The sequence below is a fragment of the Lytechinus pictus genome, chromosome 3 (assembly GCF_037042905.1).
Source record: "Lytechinus pictus isolate F3 Inbred chromosome 3, Lp3.0, whole genome shotgun sequence".
NCBI lineage: Eukaryota > Metazoa > Echinodermata > Echinoidea > Temnopleuroida > Toxopneustidae > Lytechinus > Lytechinus pictus.
The window spans coordinates 51,480,176-51,503,121 of NC_087247.1; the positions used below are offsets into that span (position 1 = coordinate 51,480,176).

A 22,946-nucleotide genomic window follows, 5' to 3' on the forward strand; every position below is an offset into this window, starting at 1 on the left:
GCCCGAAGTACCCCTTTAAGGAAAACACCTGACGATATACAAGTCATGATGTCGAAGTGACATTCACTGAGCAACGAGCTTCAATCCAATAATAAACATGCATGAAATTGTTAAATTTTCTGTTCTCTCCGATCCGAGTCTATCTCCCCGCCCCCCCCCCCCCCCTTCCGCTCCCTCTCTTCTCTCTTTCTATCTATCTTTCCCCATTTCACTCACTTTCTCGCCTTCCCTCCTTTCTAACAGTATCTTTTTTTAACATCTTCTTTCTCTCAGTTGTTTTCCCCCCAATTTTTAGATGTGTAAGATGCAGGGGGTAGCGTGTGTATGTAATGACGACCAGCCAAGTCAACTCCCCCTTGTTTTCTTATACTATCTAATAAATGATTCATTTTACTTTTAATGTGTTATACGGTCATGTTGGGCCCTCATTCACAAATACAATTATTTCCTATAGGAATAAAAAAATCTTCCACTGATTGCTTGTATTGTATTTGCAGAATTATTTTCTTTGTATTTTTTATGATTGGTGAAATAAACTAAAAACTTGAAGATTTGGGAAGAAATTAGTAGCAACAGCAGTTATCACTGTACAGACTGAACCAAAGTACATTGTAGAAATATACAATAAGACTCTTCACACACAATATAAATTACAACGAATGCAGTATATACTGTGGCAAGATATTTATTTTTCAATAATTCAACACAATTATCACCTTACTGGTAATATAGTTTGTTTTGAAAATTGGTGAATCGGAACAGTAGTATGGTCCGACGTTTTGGAGCTGACAAAAAGGCAAATATGTCATTTTGTCCGATGTCGATGTCACGGACGAAACTGTTGTTTCAATTCACCGACTTTCGATAAAGACTTCATTGTAATGAAGGGCATTTGACAATAGATTCTCCCCGTTCCAGATACTGTTCTGCATAGCGATTGCCATAACTCCCTATAATGAGTGACGCAATACGCCGTAAATTGTGACATCAGATGAGACTATCGATGGTGTTTTGGACTTATAATTATTTCATATGATTGATATGATATTAGTTAGGATAAATTTAGTTATGATATCTTTAATAATTATATAATACATCATAATGATTTTCTATCCTTCGGTATATATTCTCTACGACAAAACAGAACACTACAAAAAAAATAAGTAATTACAATCTAATTCATTAAAGGGGTATATATTCTAGCCAGAAAACCAAACTCCACACTAAATTTTCTTTAAATTTGACATGGAGCAATAATGTTAAGCCATTTTAATGTTTAGCATTATACATGTCATCATGAATAATTATGTACTAATCGAGCTGATGGATTTCACCCCCCCCCCCTACACACACACTTATTCTTTTGTACTTTATTATGTGAAATAATGTTTATTCACCATCGATAAGAATGTAAAAATATAATTGAACTGAACTGAATAGAATAACTTTATTGTCCATAAAGGAAATTCTTTTTTCACTGGTTTATACACACATGTATATACACAGAACAAAACAAAATATGATGAAAACATGTCAACATGAGGAAATAATTCCAACTCAGGTATACATGGTTCACTCAAAAATGTACAATACACAAGTATTTGAAATACAAGTCAATGTTAAAGTCGGGTTTAGGAATAAATTCATATTCTAGAATAATCATGTTTAGTTATACAAGTACTGTAGTTATCGGCAAGAAGTAATGGATCATGCTGATAGGATTGACTACTGTTCTGATGTATAAGATCATCACTGCTAAAACTTATACAGCCCACCTATTAGAAATTCATGACGGCATGCAGGCAGTTTGTTAGTCATGACTTGTGTTTTCAGAAAATGTATTGCTGAATAATGGGATTCACTAATTTCGTTTAAGGTCAAGTCCGAAACAAAGTTGATTTTAATAAAAAGAGAAAAACCAAACGAGCATAACACTCAAAATTTCATCAAAATCGGATGCAAAATAAGAAAGTTATGAAATTTTTCACTTTTGCTTTATTTCACACAATAGTTATATGCTCATCCCGGTCGGAATGCAAAAGAGGGAAATGATGACATCACTCACTCACTTTTTCTTTTGTATTTTATTTTAATAAATATGAAATATTCTAATTTTCTCCCCATTGTCCTGTAAAACAAAGTTTTATTTCTCACTGAACATGTGGAATCACCATTGTTTAACATTATATGGTTCAGTCAAGCTGGTCCTTATTGTCAAATCTGTAAAAATTGAAATATTGTATAATTCAAAAAATAAAAACAAAAGAAATAGTCATGGACATCATCGATTTTCTCATTTGCGTGTGAACAAGCGAAAATTTTTAAATGTAATAACTTTTTTTTTTTTTTTTTTAATATCCGATTTTGATGAAATTTTCAGCATCATGCTTGTCTGATTTTTCTCTTTTGATTGAAATCAACATTTTTATGAGGTAGCCTTGATCTTTAAACTTTTATGAAATTTTGATGATTTTTATTTTTACTTTAGTTTAACACTTTAAATTCAGATATTAGTATTTCCAGCCTTAAGCCCTTTAAACAAAAATAACTGAAATATCAATAAACATAATTGTATGAGATGATTATACATCTGCCTCATTCGAATAATCGATACGAAAAATATTATAGCTCACATTGGGAATGATCTACTTCTATCATCATCTCTAAATTGAGTAGGGGAGGGAATCTACAGAAAAATTGGGGCGCTAAATTACGAAGTGTGTTTGATTAGAAGAGCCCATTTAGCTTCATTATAAAGAATTGTTTTCCTGTGAAACTGTTCACAGAGAAAGTTAAGTAAATTAATTTAAAAAAAAGAGCATGGCGGAGTCGGGGGCGAAGTTCAATAATTGTGAAGAATCTCACACAAGTCGTTTTTCAATTGCCTGACAATGCAACCTTGACGATGATTGTGTTCCCCATGATTCAACAAGCAGTTTCAACGAGAAATTTCGAACGAGATGAATCAATGAGATAATAGATGGAGTGAATGTGATTGATTCCAAGATTCTATTCACTTATTTTACAAAATCTCAATAACCTCATTAACCTGCATTATGTGCACGGCTGTAAAAAAATGCAAATTTATAATTTTCCAACAGGCATATAACACATTTGGATAGCCTAATGGGTTTTTTCAATAGTGTGCACTCGAAGAAGAATATTCACTTAATTGGCAGAATCTCTGACGTTCTCAATGGCCTGTGCAACCTTAAAGACGGTAAGTTCATCATAGTGTCTTCCAACTAGCGTAAGACCTACAGGTAAACCATCGATGAATCCTGCATTTACACTGAGAACGGGGTGACCAGTCAGATTAAAGCCAATTGAATTATGGGCCATCTCAAGGCAGTTCTTGAAGTATTCTGTACAAGAAAAGGTTAAAATAGAAAATTTCAAGCACTTGCGGATCCAGGGGGGCACAGCCGGCCCGTGCCCCCCTCCCCTTAAGAGGCACAATTAAAATTGTTAATTTAAAAATGCCGTTAAAACAGAAGTGTCCCCCCCCCCCTTTGAAAGTGAAGTTTTTTTTTTTTTGCTTATCAAATATTTCGTTGAAGAAATACCCTTAATTTTTGGTGAAACCCGTTTTTTTTTTTTTTTTTTTTGCTTGTCAAAATTTTCCTTGGGGGTAAATGTTCCCCCTCCCCTTTCGAACAATCTTGGATCCGCCCCTGATTTTCAAGCATTTTTTTTAACTTATTATATTATCCAGCATGGTTATTACATAAATGCCTCATAATCAGTGCATTTCAACACTCTTCGTATGTTGGATTGAAAACCATTCGAATTGGAAAAAACGAAAGAAAAATATATTGTATATTATACTGTTAAACACAGTGGCGTACCGTGGGTCACGGCATTGGGGGGGCACGAGCAAAAACTTTGAGTCACTTAGTGAGCGCAGCGCGCCCAGTTGCCAGGTATACTGACCTAATAGAGACATTTTAAGGACAGTGCCATTAAACGGATATGTATCTCACTGGTCAAATAATGCGAGCGCGAAGCGCGAGCTTAAAATTTTTGATATTCAGACCTAAAAAAGGACATTATAAAATTCTTTTGTAATCATGATACGTACCTGTCTCGCTAAATAATGCGAGCGCGAAGCGCGAGCTGAAATTTTTGTAAATATTGACCCCAAACAGGAAGATTTTAAGGACTATATTTTAGGAATCCGTTAAGAGTATACACATCTCACCATAGTCATCTAATGCGAGTGCCAATAAGCGCTTGCTGATTTTGTTAGAATTACATCTAAACATATGCACATAAAGCACTTGTAATCATGATTAACATACCCATCTCACTAATCAAATCTTGCGAGCGCGAAGCGCGAGCTGAAAATTTAGGAAATTCAGACCTGAAGAGGGGCATTTTAAGGCTTGTTTGTAGGAATTCACGAAGACCATACGTAGTTCACTAACCAAACGGTGCGAGCGCGAAGCGCGAGGTGAAAATTTTTGATATTCAGATCAGAAAAAGGAACATTTTAAGGACTGATTCTAGGAATTCATTGAGAGCAGACATATTTCACCAATCCGCTACTGCTAACGTAAGCACGGACAGGAAATGTTTTATATTAAGACCTTAAAATGGGGCAATCACTTTAGTCATGAAAAAGAAGCATACTATTGTACATAAAACAATAACTCGAAGTGCGAGGAAATATATTTGGCAGTTTGGTATATATTGACTTGAAAACGGGAGGTTTTAGTTTTTATCAGGGTTATATATCTCGGTAAACAGACAATGCGAGCATCAGGAGCAATGAAAACATAGGCCCTGAGCAAATTATGTTTCATTAAGTTATGAAAAATGTTTCTTATGTAATATAACATAACATATTATTATGAAATAATATAACATTATAATGAACAATAATGTCTTTTTTCCCACTACGTTTCTCTTCCTTTCTCCCTCTTTTTCTCCTTTTCCCCGTTTTTTTTTTTTTTTTTTTTTGGTCAGCCGATTGGGGGGGCACGTGCCCCCCATGCCCCCCCGTAGTTACGCCACTGAACATGTTAAAGGCAACATCTTTTGAGGTGTTTTTCGGTGAAAAGTGTAACTTCGATAATATTTGTGTCATTGCGACATTAATTATGGATTCATTTGTCAATAATACACAAATACACATAAAGTCTGTATGTTTGATTCTTTAATTCCTAACCTTGCATCGTTGTCCCTTTCTGGAGAAGCTTAGTGGCTGTGAATGGAATGGTTGGTAGAGCTAATACATCTACCGTCTTCAATGCATCATCGTATGACTGGCGGAGAGGAAAGACAAGATTTCTACCTCTACAGTACACCTGGCTCATGTAGTTCTGCTTCAAATATTCGCTTTGTAACATAACTAGCTGTAAAAAAGGAGTTAAGGACGTTCCACAGTTAAAGTGAAATCCATGTCATTTTCACCAAACTTTGCACATAGATACTTTAGAACCTTAATATTCGAAATATGCAAAAATTAACATAGGTCCATGTGCTTGATTTTTTGCTATAGAGCTTCAAAGTTCACCCAAATTGATGTTCTTAAGAATTGCGCATTCAAAAGAATTTGGCATTTTTAGACCGCCCAAGATTACTACAATGAGTTTAAACCTCCATTACTCATTCAAAATACATGAAAAAGTCATCAAATTTCGCAAGAGAGTTAATAATTGTATCGTTAGTATGGAGAATCTATTAATAGTGCTATTTGTTTGCAATTTTAAGTTTAACATCACTGTCAGTTCTTAAAAATGGCGTAAAAGATAACAAAATCCCAATCTGAAAAATGTAAAATTTCAGTAACAAACTACAAACGTACAATAAATGCTGCACTTTATTCAAAATCCATGTCATTTTCACCAAAATTTGCAGAGTTGTAGAGGAAGGTATACCTAAGAGGTACAAACATTAAAAATAGGGGTTCATTTGCTTGTTTTTAAACTATCAGCATTTTTATTAGAGCAAATGTGCTTTTTAAAACACCAAAAATGGGCCGAATGCTTAGTATCTATGTGAAGAAAAAATCAAAACCACTCTACCATTTATTCAAACTCGGGCTAATATTCGTGATTCTTGGCAGCACTGCTGAGTAAAGTATTTTGAAATTGTAGAGAATATTTTTTTGAATGGTCCATGGAATCATTCAATTTTTTAGCTTCATGAAATAACGCATCGGATCTGCAGTTAAAGTGCAGAAGATGAGAAAAATCAGCTCTTACCCGCAGCTAATTAAAACCTGTTCATCCATTGTGACGTCAGCGCGCAGAGTGTAAACTATGCGCACAAATATAACTGTGGAACATCCTTAACCCTAATTCTCCAGGGGGGGGGGGCATAATGGCCCCCTCCCCCCTCGACAATTTTCGCGATATATCTGCTGCGCAAAATTTTTTGACCTCGCCGCTCACAGACTTTTTACTTTCAAGTCTCGCGCAAATTTTGAGACCAAATTTGTGACGCCCGGGTACGCGGTTACGACATTACGCAACAGTATGTAAGTGCATGTCAGACCCCAAATTGCTCATAAACGTGATTTAATGTACAAATCCATTGCATATTGTGTATTAGCCAAAATTCATAGATGTATCATTATTTCTACTTTTACTGATTAAACTTAATTAATTTTGCCTTGTTTATGATAAGAATTAAGTCTGGAACGATTTCCATCGAAAAAACAATAAAAAAACAAAAAGTAAAAAAACAAAGAAATACATAAGAAATCGGTCTTGGTACCAGAATTTTTTTCATTCACAATTGTTAGGAATGCTATAAAGAATATTTTCACCAAAAAATAGCATTCTAGGAGCTTTATTTAGTGAATCAGAGCAAAAAGTAGGATTTCATGAATAAATTGAGCATAATTAATTCATATAAAATAAAAATATATGAATTCAGTGAAATTTACCAATGCAACTGCGTAGATTACGTCATTCTCTACCATCATGCAAATTTTCGTTGTGATCGCGCAATCCGTGGCTGAGATCTTAAGGGGGGCCATAATGCCCCCCCCCCCGGAATGACAAGAATAAAAATACCCCGGGAGATTTAGGGTTAAAGAGCCCTAAATTAAAAGAAACATAACAGTGACTTATCAGCATTGTATACTACTTGTCGGGATCGCTCCCTGTACACATTTCGAAAAAAACATGACACAGGTTCTTCAACATGCATGATGTGGGTTTCTTAATCACAGGGTAAACAGCTTAATATTTAAATGTACAATAGAAAATAAGGAAAGTAGGAAAGAAATTTAAGATTGTGCAAAGTTATGAATGGAAAGATATACCTTCATTGTATCTGGTAAATCATCTGGTCTCGACGTGAACATTTTACCCAATGCGATGGCAAAACTTGTTGGATAATATCCCGTGTGCCCAGTTCCGTTTCCTGTAAAATATAATCTCAGTTAACTTTTTTTGTATTTATAAACACATCGATTCAAATATTAAGCCCTATAATTAAATGAAAATTAGACACATCTGTATATTAAAGGTAACATTTTACGTATACCAAAGGGCCACTTTTATCTCAATGATGATATTGCGAAATAAATATTTGATAGCCATATTATTAAAAAGTTTGTTATATACGCATACTTTACTTCCATTATTATTATTATTTTTAAACTTTTATTACCCTATTATGTTCTTCAAAAGGGAATTATTCACACAAATTCAAGCGAATGGTCTTAATGAAGATATACACACCTCCAAGTCTGAACATGTTTTCGTGATTACCCTCTTCTGTACATTGCCAAATTGCACCTCCTGTACACAAGTCAAAAAATAAAAATGTTTCCTAGCATGATCATCATAATGCATTAAAAGAGAAAATTTTCATTTAAATAGGCCAAACCCAGTGAGATTCATGAAAACTCGAAATATCAAACATTTGAGTTACATGCGATCGCTCAAGTTTTTTTTTCTCTTCTATTCTCTTCCTTCCCTTCTCTCAGCCTTTTCTTTTTATTATTTGTTGTTAATGGTGCAGTCACATTTCCCCCTACGGCGGCCGTACGGCAAGTCGAAAACAGCCTTTTTAACATTTATACAAAATGTAGGTGGTTTGAATAAAAATGAATTAAACGGCTGTTTTTTACTCGCCGTACAGCCGCCGTAGGGGAAATGTGACTGCAGCACTAGTCATACATGCAATTTTACAGTAGAAAGCCACTGCTTTCTGGATTTAATGGCTTCTTCCATACACACATAGTGTATTAATCTTCATTATTTTTTGTATTATAATATTCCATATTATAGATGAAATGTCAATCGGAAGAAAAATAAATGTTTACTTGATTTGCATTGAACATAACATTATTCAACAAATATTTACGATACAGAAAATGAACATGTCTACATCCGTACGAATTTATAACCATCTTATCACGGCGTATACGTCTTTCGTAATACACCACCTCTCAATGTATATATTGGTAGGCTTATATCATAGTCTTGTGTCATTTTTTAAAAATAGCCCGGTAAAATAGTCAAAATGAGTATTCTTGGCCGGGAATCTTGCTCGCGGAATATCAGTGTGAAGTAGGCCCAAGTAAATTTTGGTTTATTTCCAATTCGTCTAATGCCAATTCGTCCAATTGCCAACTCGTCTGCTATCATTTGGTCTACTATCAGTTCGTCCACTCACCACAAGGTCTACTTTCATTTAGTCAAATGCCATTCCGTCTAATAGCCAGTTGGTCCAATAGCCATTTAGTCCATATACCATTTGGTCTAATTAAACTAAAGTGTTAATTGTGCAAAACGAATGAAAAGGAAATGGGTATTAGACCAACTGGTTATTAGACGAAATGGTAATAGTCGAACTGGTGATTAGACGAAGTGATGATTGGACCAAATGGTTGTTAGACGAAATGTTGATGGACGGAATGGCATTAGACTAAATGAAGTTAGACCATGTGGTGAGTGGACGAGTTGGCAGTGGAAGAAGTGGCAGTTTACCGTAAATTTTTAAACGGCTGACTGGATGTGATTTCAAGGTTCAAAGTTTATTCATATCGACATTTCACATTTTCATACATCAATAACTCAATACAAGCAATATCTAAAGATTTTCATTGATAAGCATGAATAAATATCCTTATGAAATATAAAATGCATACATAATTAAAAAAAACAGTAAGAAAGTATTGTAGTTGGATCTAAAATAATGACAAAAAAGAAAATGAGAGATGTGGATATTAGGGAGCTAAAAGTATAGGCAACTGTTGTTATTTTAAGGCTCCTTTGAATATGCAGTTAGAGTCTCATAAAAATGTCAATCACAAGAAATAGTAGGAGAGTGAATAAAAAATAAAACAAAAAGGGGTAGACACGAATACATAAATGAATAATGAGTCAAGTGTACAAGCAACACATTTGAATTGGAACCTGAAAGAACACGCAAATAACTATTTCTAAGAGTAATGAAATAATAATGAGATCAATGGTCGATGGCATCAGACAGCAACACTCAAATAGGAGTAGCCACCAACCCGTAATGAACTCCAGTCCGATCAAAGATCCCTGCGCCAGGGCTTGACTTCCAATGATATGACTACCCATGCGTAAAGGTAAGGAGCAATAAGCAGAAAAAATATGAATGTGTAACAAACAATACTGATAATAAAACAAAGTGCAGACCTTGACATTTCAGGATACTTAGAAGGTATAATATTTATTTTAAAAAAATGTCCTCAATTTACTCGTTTGTGGATTCAAAATATAACTATGAACATTCACCTTGTGTATGTAGAGGTATAGATGTGTCCTCGATACCAACTCCCACATCAGCTAGTCTGTTGATGACGTCTTTTAAAAGAGTGTTGACTCGTTGATCAGCATTGGGTGCCGTGAACCCTTCTTCAAGTATTCCGATCTTCAGTCCGTTGACATCTGAATTCTCCAACTGAAAATCATGCATTATCATACTAAATGAGGGAATTTCATAAATACGTAGGAGTAAGGGCTATTTTTTAATGAATAGGGCCAGGTGGGTACTGTTCGATACACAAGGCTCTGACTTTGCTAGATATAGCCGATTAACGACGTTACATCCAAAGGAAGATTAACAACCCTCGTTGTGATATTGATCATTTGATCCTTGGATGCATGCAGAAAATTCATTTGAAACACACACATATACAGTGCGTCCCAAAAAAAACTATACACTTTTGAAATGGCTGCCAAATAAAAAATATAGCATTTTGGGGAAAAAATTTACATATATGGAAAGCCAATAAAGTTAACTTTCAAATGACCCCAAAAAGTTGGAAAACTGTTCATGCTTGAGCGAGCACTGCCCACTGAAACAAAGGGTATGAAAATTAGGGTGGGCTGGAATTAGCCTTCCAATTTATGTCAGTTTTTAAGAGGCAAATCCTTTCGAACTTGCAAAGTTAAGGGCGTTGTTATAAATTAATGATCAACCGTGACCAGTTTTGGTTGCTTATGCAAATTCTATAACTTATTAAATTGAACTTTAATGCATGAGTGAACACAAATTACACTTTTGGGGCAGCATTTCAACTTTATCATTTGGATCTCTTTTTGGGCAGCATTTCAACTTTATCATGTGGATCTCAGCATTGTGTTCATGGGAGTCGGGAGAATAGGGGGTGAGATAGGAGAAGTAGGTTGATGGAATAAGGGTCAACAGAACATTCAGCCCCCGCCCCCTCCCTCTTTCCCGCCCTCCCCTCCTGTTGAGAGACTGATGGCTATTATCATGTACGCGTGAAGTCCAGAGCGGAATGTTGATTTAATGATTAATTCTGAATTGGGGCATCAACTTTTTCCTATCAATCATTTCATCAACAATTTATCAGTAAATCAACTCATTCAATGTGCAATGTGATCAATCAAACATTCAGTTTTTTTTTTCAATAAATTATTTCATTAATCATCATAATCATTAAATTTCTTGGTAATAATTCAATAAAAAGGTGACCATCAGACACCGGTCACTTGGCAGCTAAGTTTTGAATAGGCTACAATCCAGGAAGTGAGACAGAGAGGGGGGGGGGCTGGGAAATGGAGGTGGAGAGGGGAGGGTACATAATTATGACTTTTAATTTGTAAAAGGACAAAAAGAAGAGGAATGCCCTTTTAACCAAGTCTTAGCATATCTCGCCCTCTTGCTTGTAACAGGTACCATCACATTACTCCGACTCTCACGAACACACTTCTGAGGTCCACAAGATGAATATGCTATACACTAAAATTTCAATTCATGTTCACTCATGCATTAAATTTCAATTTAGTAACTCATGAAATTTGCCTAAGAAACCAAAACTTATCTCACTCATTAATTTAGCTTAGCAAGTTCCAAAGGACCTAACGGCTAACCAATTAAAAAAAACTGTAAGGCTAATTCCTGCCCAGCCTAGCCGAGCTTAGTGTCTGAGGAGGAAAGAAGCGGGGGGGGGGGTTGAGATGGAGGGAGGGGTTGCTAAATGTTCTGTTGACCTTTATCCCATCAACGTACTTCACCTACCTAAGTCATATTACCCCCTCTTCTCCTGACTTCTGTTCATAAACACATTGTTGAGATCCACATGATAAAGACAAAATGCTGCACTAAAAATTGCAATTCACGATCACTCATGCATTAAATTTCAATGTAATAAATTCAATTTAATAACGCATTAAATTTTCACAAACAACAAACTATCACAACTGATCTTTAATTCACCAAATAACCCTCAACTTTGCAAGTACCAAACAAAAAACCTGAAAGAAATTGGAAGGCTAATTCCGGCCCACCCTAATTTTCATACCCTTTGTTTCAGTTGGCAGTGCTCGCTCAAGCATGAATAGTTTTCCAACTTTTTGGTGTCACTTGAAAGTTGACTTTATCGGCTTCCCATATCTATGAGTTATTTCCCCCAAAGTGCTATATTTTTTATTTGGCAGCCATTTCAAAAGTGTATAGTTTTTTTTGGGACGCACTGTAGGGATTGCCTGCCAAAATGGTCTACAGTCTGCAAAATTAGGTAGAAAGAATATAGCATAATCATGATAGAGGATACAAAATCATATTATCCTATATGGTTAACATTTATATGACATGATAGATTTTTTAAATAAATATTTGCATGGTATGTATAAAATGCTATAATAGGAACAAGGGGGGTCATAAAATTGAAGAAATTCCATTACTGTATTGATAATAAGAAAATACATCTTTTTCCAAACATGTTATAGATATGGGTTGGAATATTCTACCAGAACAGGTGAAGGACAACATCGCCTATAAACTCTTCATGGCAAGGCTAGACTGGTTAAACGTACACGGGTCCACATAACCATCGTAACAAAAGCTGTTAAATTAAGAATAACTGTATTACCGTATACCTCTTTTGTATATTCTGGAACAGTAATGTTCGGTTGCTGGCGAGGATCCATTCCACCATCGTAGCCAGCAATAACCTAGTACGAGTAAAAAAGGGGAATTATTACTTTTTAACTTCATTCATATATCGACGTATATTGGCGTACCTTGGGTCACAGCATGGAGGGGGGGGGGGGGTGAAAGAGCAAAAAAAAAAGAGTCACCAATTACTTAGCGCTCAATAGCAAGGTATACCTAGCCATGCTAGCTGAAAAGAGACATTTATTGTACGGATTTTTGGTAAGAATTTATGATTTATATCTCACTAATCAAATAACGCGAGCGCGAAGCGCGAGCTGCATTTTTATATTCATTCAGACCAGAAAAGGGACATTTTAAGGACTATTTTCTGTTTCTGTTTCTGTTTGTGGTAACTCCCGTAGGAACTCGGCAGGACAGCATTTTGCTGGTAAACGCCAAGCTGGTATATAACCAATTACCTTGGAAACATTTTACGTCTAGATTAATCAGTCATAGTGGCTGACGTAATAGACGACAGATATCACTCTTGGGCCTTTTTATCAAAGTGGAGACAATGGCAGAGTTGGGATTCGAACTCACAACCTTGCGATTATGAGTCCAATGCTCTAACCACTGGACCACACGACCCGTTTTTTTACGAATTAATGAAGAGCATACATTTTCACCAATCCTCTAATGCGAACTCGAAGCGCGGACTGGATATTTTCTTTTGACTTTGAAAGAATGCAATCACTTTAAAAGACAAGTCCACCCCAACAAAAGTTGATTTTTTTTTTGTAAAAAAGAGAAAAATCCAACAAGAATAACACTGAAAATTTTATCAAAATCGGATGTAAAATAAGAAAGTTATGACATTTTAAAGTTTCGCTTAATTTCACAAAACAGTCATATGCACATCCTGGCTGGTATGCAAATGAGGAGACTATGACGTCATCCACTCACTGTTTCTTTTGTATTTCATTATATGAAATATGAAATATTCTAATTTTCTCCTAATTGTCAAGTGATACGACGATTAACTCCTCCCTGCGCATGTGGAATTAGTTTTGTTTAATAATATATGGTTCAGTCAAGTTGGTCCTTATTGTCAAATCTATAAAAAATGAAATATTGTATAATTCAAACAATAAAAAACAAAAGAAATAGTGAGTGAAGGACGTCATCGACTGACTCACCTATTTGTGCATATCACTGTTTTGTGAAAAATAAGCGTGAAAAAAATAAGCGTGAAAAAAAAATGTGAAAAAATATAAAAATAAAATGTCATTACTTTCTTATTTTACATCCGATTTTGATGAAATTTTCAGCACTATGCTAGTTTGATTTTTCTCTATTTATTAAAGTTAGCATTTTCCTGGGGTGGACTTGGCCTTTAAGTAATAATAATCATGAAAATGATGCGTATATCACTAGATAAAATAACAAAAACTCGAAGCGTGATGAAGAATGTTTGGTGTATATTGACTTGAAAACGAATAACGCTATTTAAATCCTCTTAGTCATTATATTACGTCTATACTATTGCAAAGTTTCGCGCCAACGAAACTTATATTACAAATACTAAATTTCCCATGAAGCTTTAATAGCATGCTTATAGTAGACTTTAGGTGAACTACCTCGAGAAGGAGGGCACAGTCTTTGACCGTCCGTGCCATAGGTCCAAGATGGTCAATGGCAGCATCCATCCCCAAGGCTCCGGTATAAGGCACGAGACCATGGGTAGGTTTTATTCCTACTATACCAGTCCATGATGATGGTAACCTGACAGATCCACCCTGATCACTACCGATCGCCATGTCTGCATCCCCTACCTGCACCTATAGGATCAAGGAAAACATGGTGATCAATGTTTCGCACTTCCCTTCAGAGGGATATACCAAATATTCAAATAATGTGCAAGATTGGTTAATTTTGCAATGTACATCTGTGCTAGTATCTCCAATATTCCACTCATAACGAAACACATAGGGACAATAAGCAAATACCAGCCCTAAACCCCGATAATTTAGACCATGGACCTTGTAGTAGGTCCATGTGTAGACTTACTACAACAGCACTTCCAGAACTCGATCCTCCACTTGTGCGCGTTGTATCATGTGGGTTAAGTACAGGACCCTTTGCAGCCGATGAGCTTCCTCCAGATGAGATTAGGTTCTCACATACAGTTTTCCCATTGATTATTCCTCCTGGTACAAAAGCAAATTAGAACTAATTGAATTTTGAAGCTGCTTCTTGATTGGCCTATAAAAAGTTTGATACGGATTGGTTTGGTTTTATTCAACATTTCATAACACAGCGACTTAACATCTGTAACTAATATATAGACATAGATAAACAAAAATACGAATGATAACATTAATCACATAACATTTCTTTCTCATAATATAAACATGAGATGATACATTAGAAATGCAAAAAGTTTGAAATTGATGGAAACATCGAATCCAAAGTAAAGAAGAAAAACAGTAGTGCAATAAAAAAATGTAGTGCAATAAAATGATAATCAGTTTACAGGCACTTTACATAATGATAAAGGTGAGTTATTATAGTCAAAGACTTACGACACTTATTCATTATACGAGCAGATGAATGAAGAATTATTAAAAACAAACAAACCAGCATCTAATATCTTTGTGATTACAGTGGCATCAAAGTTTGGTGTATAGCCTTCGAGGGCGTGGCAGCCATACATCATTGGCACCCCTGCCACGGCGATGTTATCCTTGATAGCAACTCTTTTTCCCGCCAATTTTCCACCAGAGGTTGCTCCGTGAATTTCACATTTCCAGTACCTGATTGTTACAAGAATATGATTTCTTAATCTATTTACGATGTACACTTTATGTAAATCGAATCGATGAAGTATAAAAATAATATTAATTTACTGTATTTTACTTGATTAAAATGACATTAAAATGATTTAATCAGATTCGTAATCATTTGATCCTATAACTAATGACGTATGTCCATTGGTTTTCCTTAATCATTCGGTTCGGCAACCTATCAAATTGCCTATGTTCACTTAATGAATCACGTCGACTATATTATACTCAATTTCTTAATGAATTGTTAATACTGTATACAGCTTTAAAACTAATCCACGTCATTCAAGAGCTGCCAACTTAAAAAAAAGAATGATACATAACTTGTGAACTATATATGAATGTAATTAATGATAAATTTTAATTTTGCACTCATAGTAAAATAGGTAATGAAACTGTAAAATGTTCACTCCAATATCACACCGGAAGAAGCATTACATGCATGTTTTTTTTTTCCTTCACATTTTCACAATGGGAGTACCTTTAGAGATGCGAATTTGCATCTTCCTGGTCTGAGCCTGCACATATAAAGGTGACCCTCCCCTTTTAAGGTGCAAAGTTGAACCTTTTTTTTTCTTGTAGTGTACATTTGAGTTACACCAAATTAGTATTAAATATCTGAAGAATTAAATGCATAAAAATGAAATTAGTTATATACTTTACCACGCATTGTATGGGTTCTCTGTCGAGTCTGGTCTGTAGCCAGGTAATCTGGGATACCTTGTCGGTAACTGGGGCTCGACCAAAGACTCGGTACTGTTGATCACATCGATGTTACCTTTTATCATTGTATGGAAAGCCTGCATAAGAGAAAAGGTATAGTCATTATTGAGCAATAATCATGATAATAACAATTTTCATTCATTTAACATTGAAACAGGAGGATATGGTCTAGGCCTATACTCGTTACAAAGTATAATGATGGATCAATATCTATTCAACGTATATTGATTCTCAAAGTACATGAACAATCGCGTTTTCTGGTGTGATATTTTTCGGTACGGAGAGATACTGTAATGGACATAATAATATATCCATGTTGTAAGTTAATAACCGCATAGTCTTTCAAGATCAAACTTGACTAAGATTTGGAAATGAACACATCAATACGGAATCGTTTAGGTCTACTTGCTTTTGCAACTTAATTTCGTAAACAGTGGCGTGGCAAACATTGAAGTTGCCCCCCCCCCCTTCCGACAGCGGTAATGTGTTTCCATTACAGCATATTAATCCCAAGATCATCGAGAAAAAAATGAATTGTTTCAACCAGGGTCATCAGTCATTATCATTTTTATTTGGAATGATTGCACCCTCCAAGGGGGGGGGGGGGGGTACACGAGTACTTCACCTTGAGTTCTTCATCCTCTAAATGAAATCCTAGATTTTTCGCCACATCTGCAAGTTGTGCAGTAGTAGGGTTCCTAACCCAAGGGGCAGAATATAACTCTGTTAAACAATAATATAAAAAGTATGTTAATTTATCATTCCTCTTTGAAAAAAACAAAGCTTGTTTCAATTAAGAAAGCATTTGACCATTTTCTCTATTTTGCCATATTCACCTCAATGGGATCAAAACAAAATAAACCAAGCCAAATAGTTTGCTGTATGTTCCCGTACACAACTACTGTTTTTTAGACAGAATGAGAATGATAATTCCACGGTTTTCCACCCCTATCTCGTCGCCTTGCATGATTGTTGTACATCAGGGTTAGATATAATAATAATGTCTCTTCACGGCGTTTTTATATAAAGTCTTCATTTGTATATATATATATATGTATATATATATACAAAATATTCGTAGACTCGCAGTCCCCAAACAAGCTGGAATGAGTAGGCTTTCTGTGCCACAATGTTCAAACATAGCCATTTTATCCCCTAAACAAAGCAACACAAATCTCTCATACAGTACAGAATAACAGAATAGTATTATTCCGATTATGCTTGCACATCGATTCCAAATAGAACGGGGATAAAGGGCAAACCAAACATAATAGCCCGCTAGTCCAGGATAGAAGAGGCGTAAGCTTGTTTTTTTATTATACAATATTCTGATAGTGTTTTCATATTGTTGTTGGTACTTGTGAAATATGTTAAAATAAAGTCAAATCAAATCAAATTCGAGGGTGCTGATTACGAATCTGAATGATGCCACTCGTGTAACCTTGAGCATTTTCCGCAAATTGGCAAAATCCAATATGGCCGCCAAATATGCAAATTACCCATGAAAATAATAAAATTGCCCGCACATTGGCTAAAAAATGCATGAATTGTGTGGCAGGAGTGAAATACTCTCTGAAAAAATAGTTTTTGACAAAATATTTATTTTCTGGATATTCAAAATGGCCGCCATAGGCCCCTGTATACTCTATTATGTACAATATGAATAGGGAAAACTATTATTCACAAAAATGAGCACTAAACTGCACAAAATTTTGATCTATGAACGAAGTACTGTATGCAAACCATCATTAATAACGAGATGTATCATTTATTATTTCATGTATGGGAACATGGCTGTATTTTGATAGTTAAAATAGCCGCCACTGGCCCAAACAGTATTATGTACAATGGCAATGGGGGCCAAAAAATCACAAGAGTGAGTACTAAAATACATATTATTATGATAAACGAGTGGAATACTGACTAAAAACATAATTGTTAACAAAATATATTATTTACTATGCCATGTATGTGATAAATGTTGTATTCTGATTTTCAAAATGGCTGCCAAAGACCCTAACAGTATTATGTACAATGCGAAAGAGGACCAAAGAAATCACAAGAGTAAGCACTAAAATGCATATATATGTGATAAAGTAATGGGATACTGTCTAAAAAAATTAATTTTAACGAAATATATCATTCATGTTTCAAGTTTGTGTTAAATACTGTATTTTGACTTTAAAAATGGCCGCCATAGACATTGACTGTATTATGTATAACGCGAACTGGGAAACCAATATTCACAGGAGTGAGCACCATAAATGCAAGTAATAGTGATCCATGAGAAAAATACTGTCTGAAAGCATAATTTCTAATAAGATATATCATTTATTCTGCAAGTTAAGTGATAAATACTGTATTTTGAAAGTCAAAATGGCCACTACAGGCCCTACGGTATTATGTAAAATGTGAATGGGAACAAATTATTTCAACAGATTTTGGCTTTGCTCGACTAAATGGTGCTGTATGAGTGAAATATTGTCTGAAAACATGATTTATAACCAAATTTATCATAACTTATATAATTTAGGTGATAAATACGGTATTTCAACATTCAAAATGGCCGACATAAGCCATTTTGTGAAAATTATCTAAAGGGCCTATGTAGGCCATTTTCAATTTCAAAATGCAGCATTTATAAACTTGATCACACAAGATATGATATATCTCGTTAGAAATAGAAACCATGGTTTTAGACAATATTTCACCCTTACATCCCAATTATATGCAATATCTATAGTCAAGCAAAGCCAAATTGTGTCAAAATTATATGTCCCAAGTTACAATGTACATAATACTTTTAGGACCTATGGCGGCCATTTTGGATTTCAAAGTACGGCATTTATTACCTCCATGACCAACATGTGATGTATGTAGTTAGAAATCATGCTTAGGACAATATTTTTACTCGTACATCCCAGTTACATGTATTTTATGATTCTCAATCTTGTGAAAATTAGTTTCCATATGCATTTAACATAATTTAGTTAGGGCTTAATTGTAGCGGCTATTTTGAATGTCAAAATACATAATTTATCACCTACATGGCAGAAGAAATGCTATAATTCATGAAAATTATGTTTTTTAAATAATATTTTACTCTTACAACATGATTATATGGATGTCATAGTCAAGCAAATCCAAATTCTTACAAAATCATATGCCCCCATTTACATTGTAGATAATACTGTTAGGGCCTATAGGGGCCATTTTGAATTTCACAATAGAGCACTTATATCATGCATGACAAAAGAAATGACATGTCTCGCTAGAAAACATATTTTCAGTCAATATTTTACTCGTAGATCACAATTACATGCATTTTATGTTTCTTACTCTTGTGAAAATTAGTTTTCTCCATTCGCATTGTACATAATAAATATAGGGCCTATGGCGGCCATTTTGAATGTAAAACTACAGCATTTATCACATACATGGCATATTGAATAATATATTTCGTTAACAATTTTGTTTTAGTCTGTATTCCACTCGTTTATCATAAGAATATGCATTTTAGTGCTCACTCTTGTGAATTTTTGGGCCCCCATTGCCATTGTACATAATACTGTTTGTGTCAGCGGCTGCTATTTTAAGTATCAAAATACAAAAATTTTCCCATACATGACATAATAAATGATATATCTCGTTGGTAATGGTGATTTGCATACAAGTTCATATACCACAATTTCTTACAGTGTAGTGCCAATTTTTTTTGAAAATTAGTTTTCCCTATTCATATTGTACATAATAGAGTATACAGGGGCCTATGGCGGCCATTTTGAATACCCAGAAAATAAATATTTTGCCAAAAATTATTTTTCAGAGAGTATTTCACTCCTGCCACACAGTTTAATGCATTTTACAGCCAATGTGCGGGGAATTTTTATGATTTTCATGGGTAATTTGCATATTTGGCGGCCATAAATTGGATTTTGCCAGTTTGCGGAAAATGCTCAAGGTTACACGAGTGGCATCATTCAGATTCGTAATCAGCACCCTCGAATTGACAAAAAACCATCACAAAATATTGTATAATGAAAAAACAAGGTTTAGTCAATTTTCTATGGGGCCTATCCTGGACTATGCGATCGGGAGTTTAGAAGGAATAAATGGCACCTTCGCATGTTGACGCGTGTGATTCGTATTGACCGTGAATGTGTACGAGCCACCATTCCTACAAGCTACAGTTATGATTAGCAGAACGTAAACAAGAGATAATACTTGCTCACGTAGTTCTGAGGAAGCTCTTTTCATGGCAGTCTTACCTCTTGTATAATTTCCTCTGGTTTGGCTGTTATTTGTCTGCTGTTTCTCTTCCATGGTTTCTGATCAGTCCAAGAGTCAAACCAGACACATTAATATCAGTAGGCCTATATCATGTGATTTATAATCGCTTGAACTTCAGTCTAAAAGGTCAAGTCAGGCTCGATACACGTTTACATTTAGGGTTCATTATTTTCAGTTCCCATACTAGATAAAACCGAAGCATCCATGTGTATTTTCCTTGTTCTCAGCAGTTATTTCAAAAAATCATGTTTTGTGCAATTAAGCGATATTCACATGTATTAAAAACATGATATTATCCACATTTCAAAGTTATATATTCTGATAAGGCCTGGATGGAACAATTCATCATATCCTCTTCTTCTTCCATAGCCTTCGTCATCATTGTGACGAAAATTGTTAAGAGGGTGCGTTGGACGACCCAGACGTATCATTTATTTTCCTCACGGTTCTTCCTTTCTCAGTTCACGACTTAAAAAAAAACAGAGGAGGCAGTCGTCCCCTGTCTCCATGTTGCGCCACGCCCCTTAGTGTTTTGTCATTGTCGTCGTCGCCATCATCATCATCATCATCATCATCATCATTGTCATCATCGTCGTCCTCATCATCATCACCACCATCATCACCAACACCATCACAATCATTAATATTACTGTTATTTGGTTGTCATCATAATTTTTTTGATTTACCTATCACCTTTTAGTGATTGATCCAGGCGCGGATCCAGGGGTTTTTAGGCACAGGGGGCACGCCCCCCCCCCCCCCCTTTTGAGAAGCAAAAAAAATTAATGTAAAAATGCCATGAAAACATTGAAAACCTTTTCTTTTTTTTTTGCTTTTCACATTTTTTCGCGGACGAAATATCCTCCGAAAAATTTGCCCTTCCCCTTTTGGGAAATCCTGGATCCGCCCCTGGATTGATTCACTTCCTTGCGATCTGACCCCCCCCCCCCCCCCACCGACTTGCCTCCATTTCCCTCTCCTCTCCATCCCCTCCCTTATCTCAAGCCAGCCCTTTCTATCTAATAAATAGTGTGTCTTGATCATTTTAATTCGTACTACTGGACAACTCTTCGTATCATGAGTAATATTTTCCTTTCAGACGAAATAAATATCCCCGCGAATATTATTTTGTCCTATTCAAGTAAAAACAAGTTAACTAAAACAATTCCAAATTGAAATTGTTCAAAATTTGTGAGATAAAAGTGGTAAAGGCGCTAGTTTGTTGCTTTAATCATAAATTACGATTGTAAATTACAATGATATCAGCGCCCTCTTTCTATCATTGACTGAAAGAGATTATGATAACATTTGAAATATGGTATGTACGGTAGATAGAGTGGTATTATTTATTGCACAATATACTCTAATACAGAGGTCATTTTCATTTCTCTGTGAATTATAGTCACAATGTATTAATTAATCAAATTATCACAACAGCACTATTGTGTCAAGAGTAGAAATGTACCAGCATCCTTTATGATAATTTGTCCATTATAAATGGTATTTAAAACGGTATTGTTGTCATGATAAAAATGTGAAGGATATGGAATATAAGTTATAACTAAACTCATAATTAGTAATGGTATAATGTATAATCATTTTGAAGATATTTAATTGACATACAAGTCATGTTTGAGACCATCGTAAATGAACCATTGAACTGCCATATTAAGATGGGAATGAATCGTTCGGTGTTACCACTGAACCATTATTGACATGACACGATTAAGGGATGTTACATTCCGTCTTTTGTTTCAATTACATTGACTGCATTTTGACCTGTAACTCTCAGTTATTTGTATTGTAGTTCTTATCATAGATTTTGGCGTTGGCGAAATTAATGTTATACTCGTTTTTAATGAAACATGCCAATTTTCACTTGGCATACATGCTTCATTAGTCAAGTGTTTTGTCAGCTGTTTGTCTTCTGATTATGAACTGATCTTATCTTGAAATCTTGCAATAACGTTTGTGATAATTTGTCACCCGAAGTCATAGATCAGTATACGGACAATATCTATGAACATGATCAAAACCGATTTCCAAGATATCAAATTGATACCTATCCTACTTCTACAACGAAATGTGTCAAGCCTTGTAAGAAAATAATAGTGTATCTCTTTACATTTCTATAATCATATGAAAATATGTAAGTTTGATTCCACTTTCTCCATGTATATTATCTATGATTTTCATATTATCTATGATTTCGGACCCGAAAACTGCGTACGTACACTTATGGCCGCTTGGTACGGGATGAATTCGTGCGCAAGTTTTGAGTTCGAAATCAAATCACAATGTAATCGTGCACAAGTTTTGAGTTCGAAATCAAATCACAATGTAATCGTAAATGAATTAAAGACTTGTACAATACTTTTGTGCTTGATATCCAAATAATTCTTGCAATAGTCTTTCGTTCGAAATCAAGAGATATCTTGCAATAGTCTTTCGTTCGAAATCAAGAGATATCAAGAATTTATTTCTTGATATCAAGAAATGAATTCTTGATATTAAGAATTCATTTCTTGGTTTGAAGAAAGCAAATTCTAATATAAAAAAAGCGAATTCTTGATATCAAGAAATCAAATTATTGATATAAAGAATTCTTATTCTTGATAATATCAAGAACTGAATTCTTGATATCAAGAAATCGAATTCTTAATGCAATAGAAATCGAATTCTTGATATTAAGAAATCGAATTCTTGATATCAGGAAATGAATTCTTGTTATCAAGAAATAGGATTGAA

The 22,946-nt window shown here is 34.9% G+C and overlaps 1 protein-coding gene across 1 annotated transcript; it reads right to left on the reverse strand.

Annotated features, from left to right (window-relative positions):
- Positions 1-669: 669 nt before the first annotated feature.
- On the reverse strand, positions 670-20,840 carry LOC129257057 (amidase-like). The gene is made up of 12 exons (XM_054895287.2): positions 20,177-20,840; positions 16,534-16,631; positions 15,849-15,985; positions 14,980-15,155; positions 14,410-14,549; positions 13,980-14,180; positions 12,345-12,419; positions 9,732-9,897; positions 7,698-7,757; positions 7,277-7,377; positions 5,171-5,357; positions 670-3,365 (listed from the first exon to the last, which is right to left on the reverse strand). Exons 1-12 carry the CDS (start codon positions 20,229-20,231, stop codon positions 3,169-3,171), a joined length of 1,593 nt encoding a protein of 530 aa, XP_054751262.2. The 5' UTR covers positions 20,232-20,840; the 3' UTR covers positions 670-3,168.
- Between the last annotated feature and the right edge of the window lie 2,106 nt (positions 20,841-22,946).

Bases quoted from the DNA above. Each gene is read 5' to 3' on its own strand.
- LOC129257057 (XM_054895287.2), bottom strand. From the start codon at position 20,231: ATGGAAGAGAAACAGCAGACAAATAACAGCCAAACCAGAGGAAATTAT. The intron at 14,550-14,979 runs GTTTGTTTGTTT...CTTTTGTACCAG, and splicing joins CACAAAGATATTAGATGCTG to GAGGAATAATCAATGGGAAA. The intron at 14,181-14,409 runs GTAAGTCTACAC...TTGATCCTATAG, and splicing joins GTTCTGGAAGTGCTGTTGTA to GTGCAGGTAGGGGATGCAGA.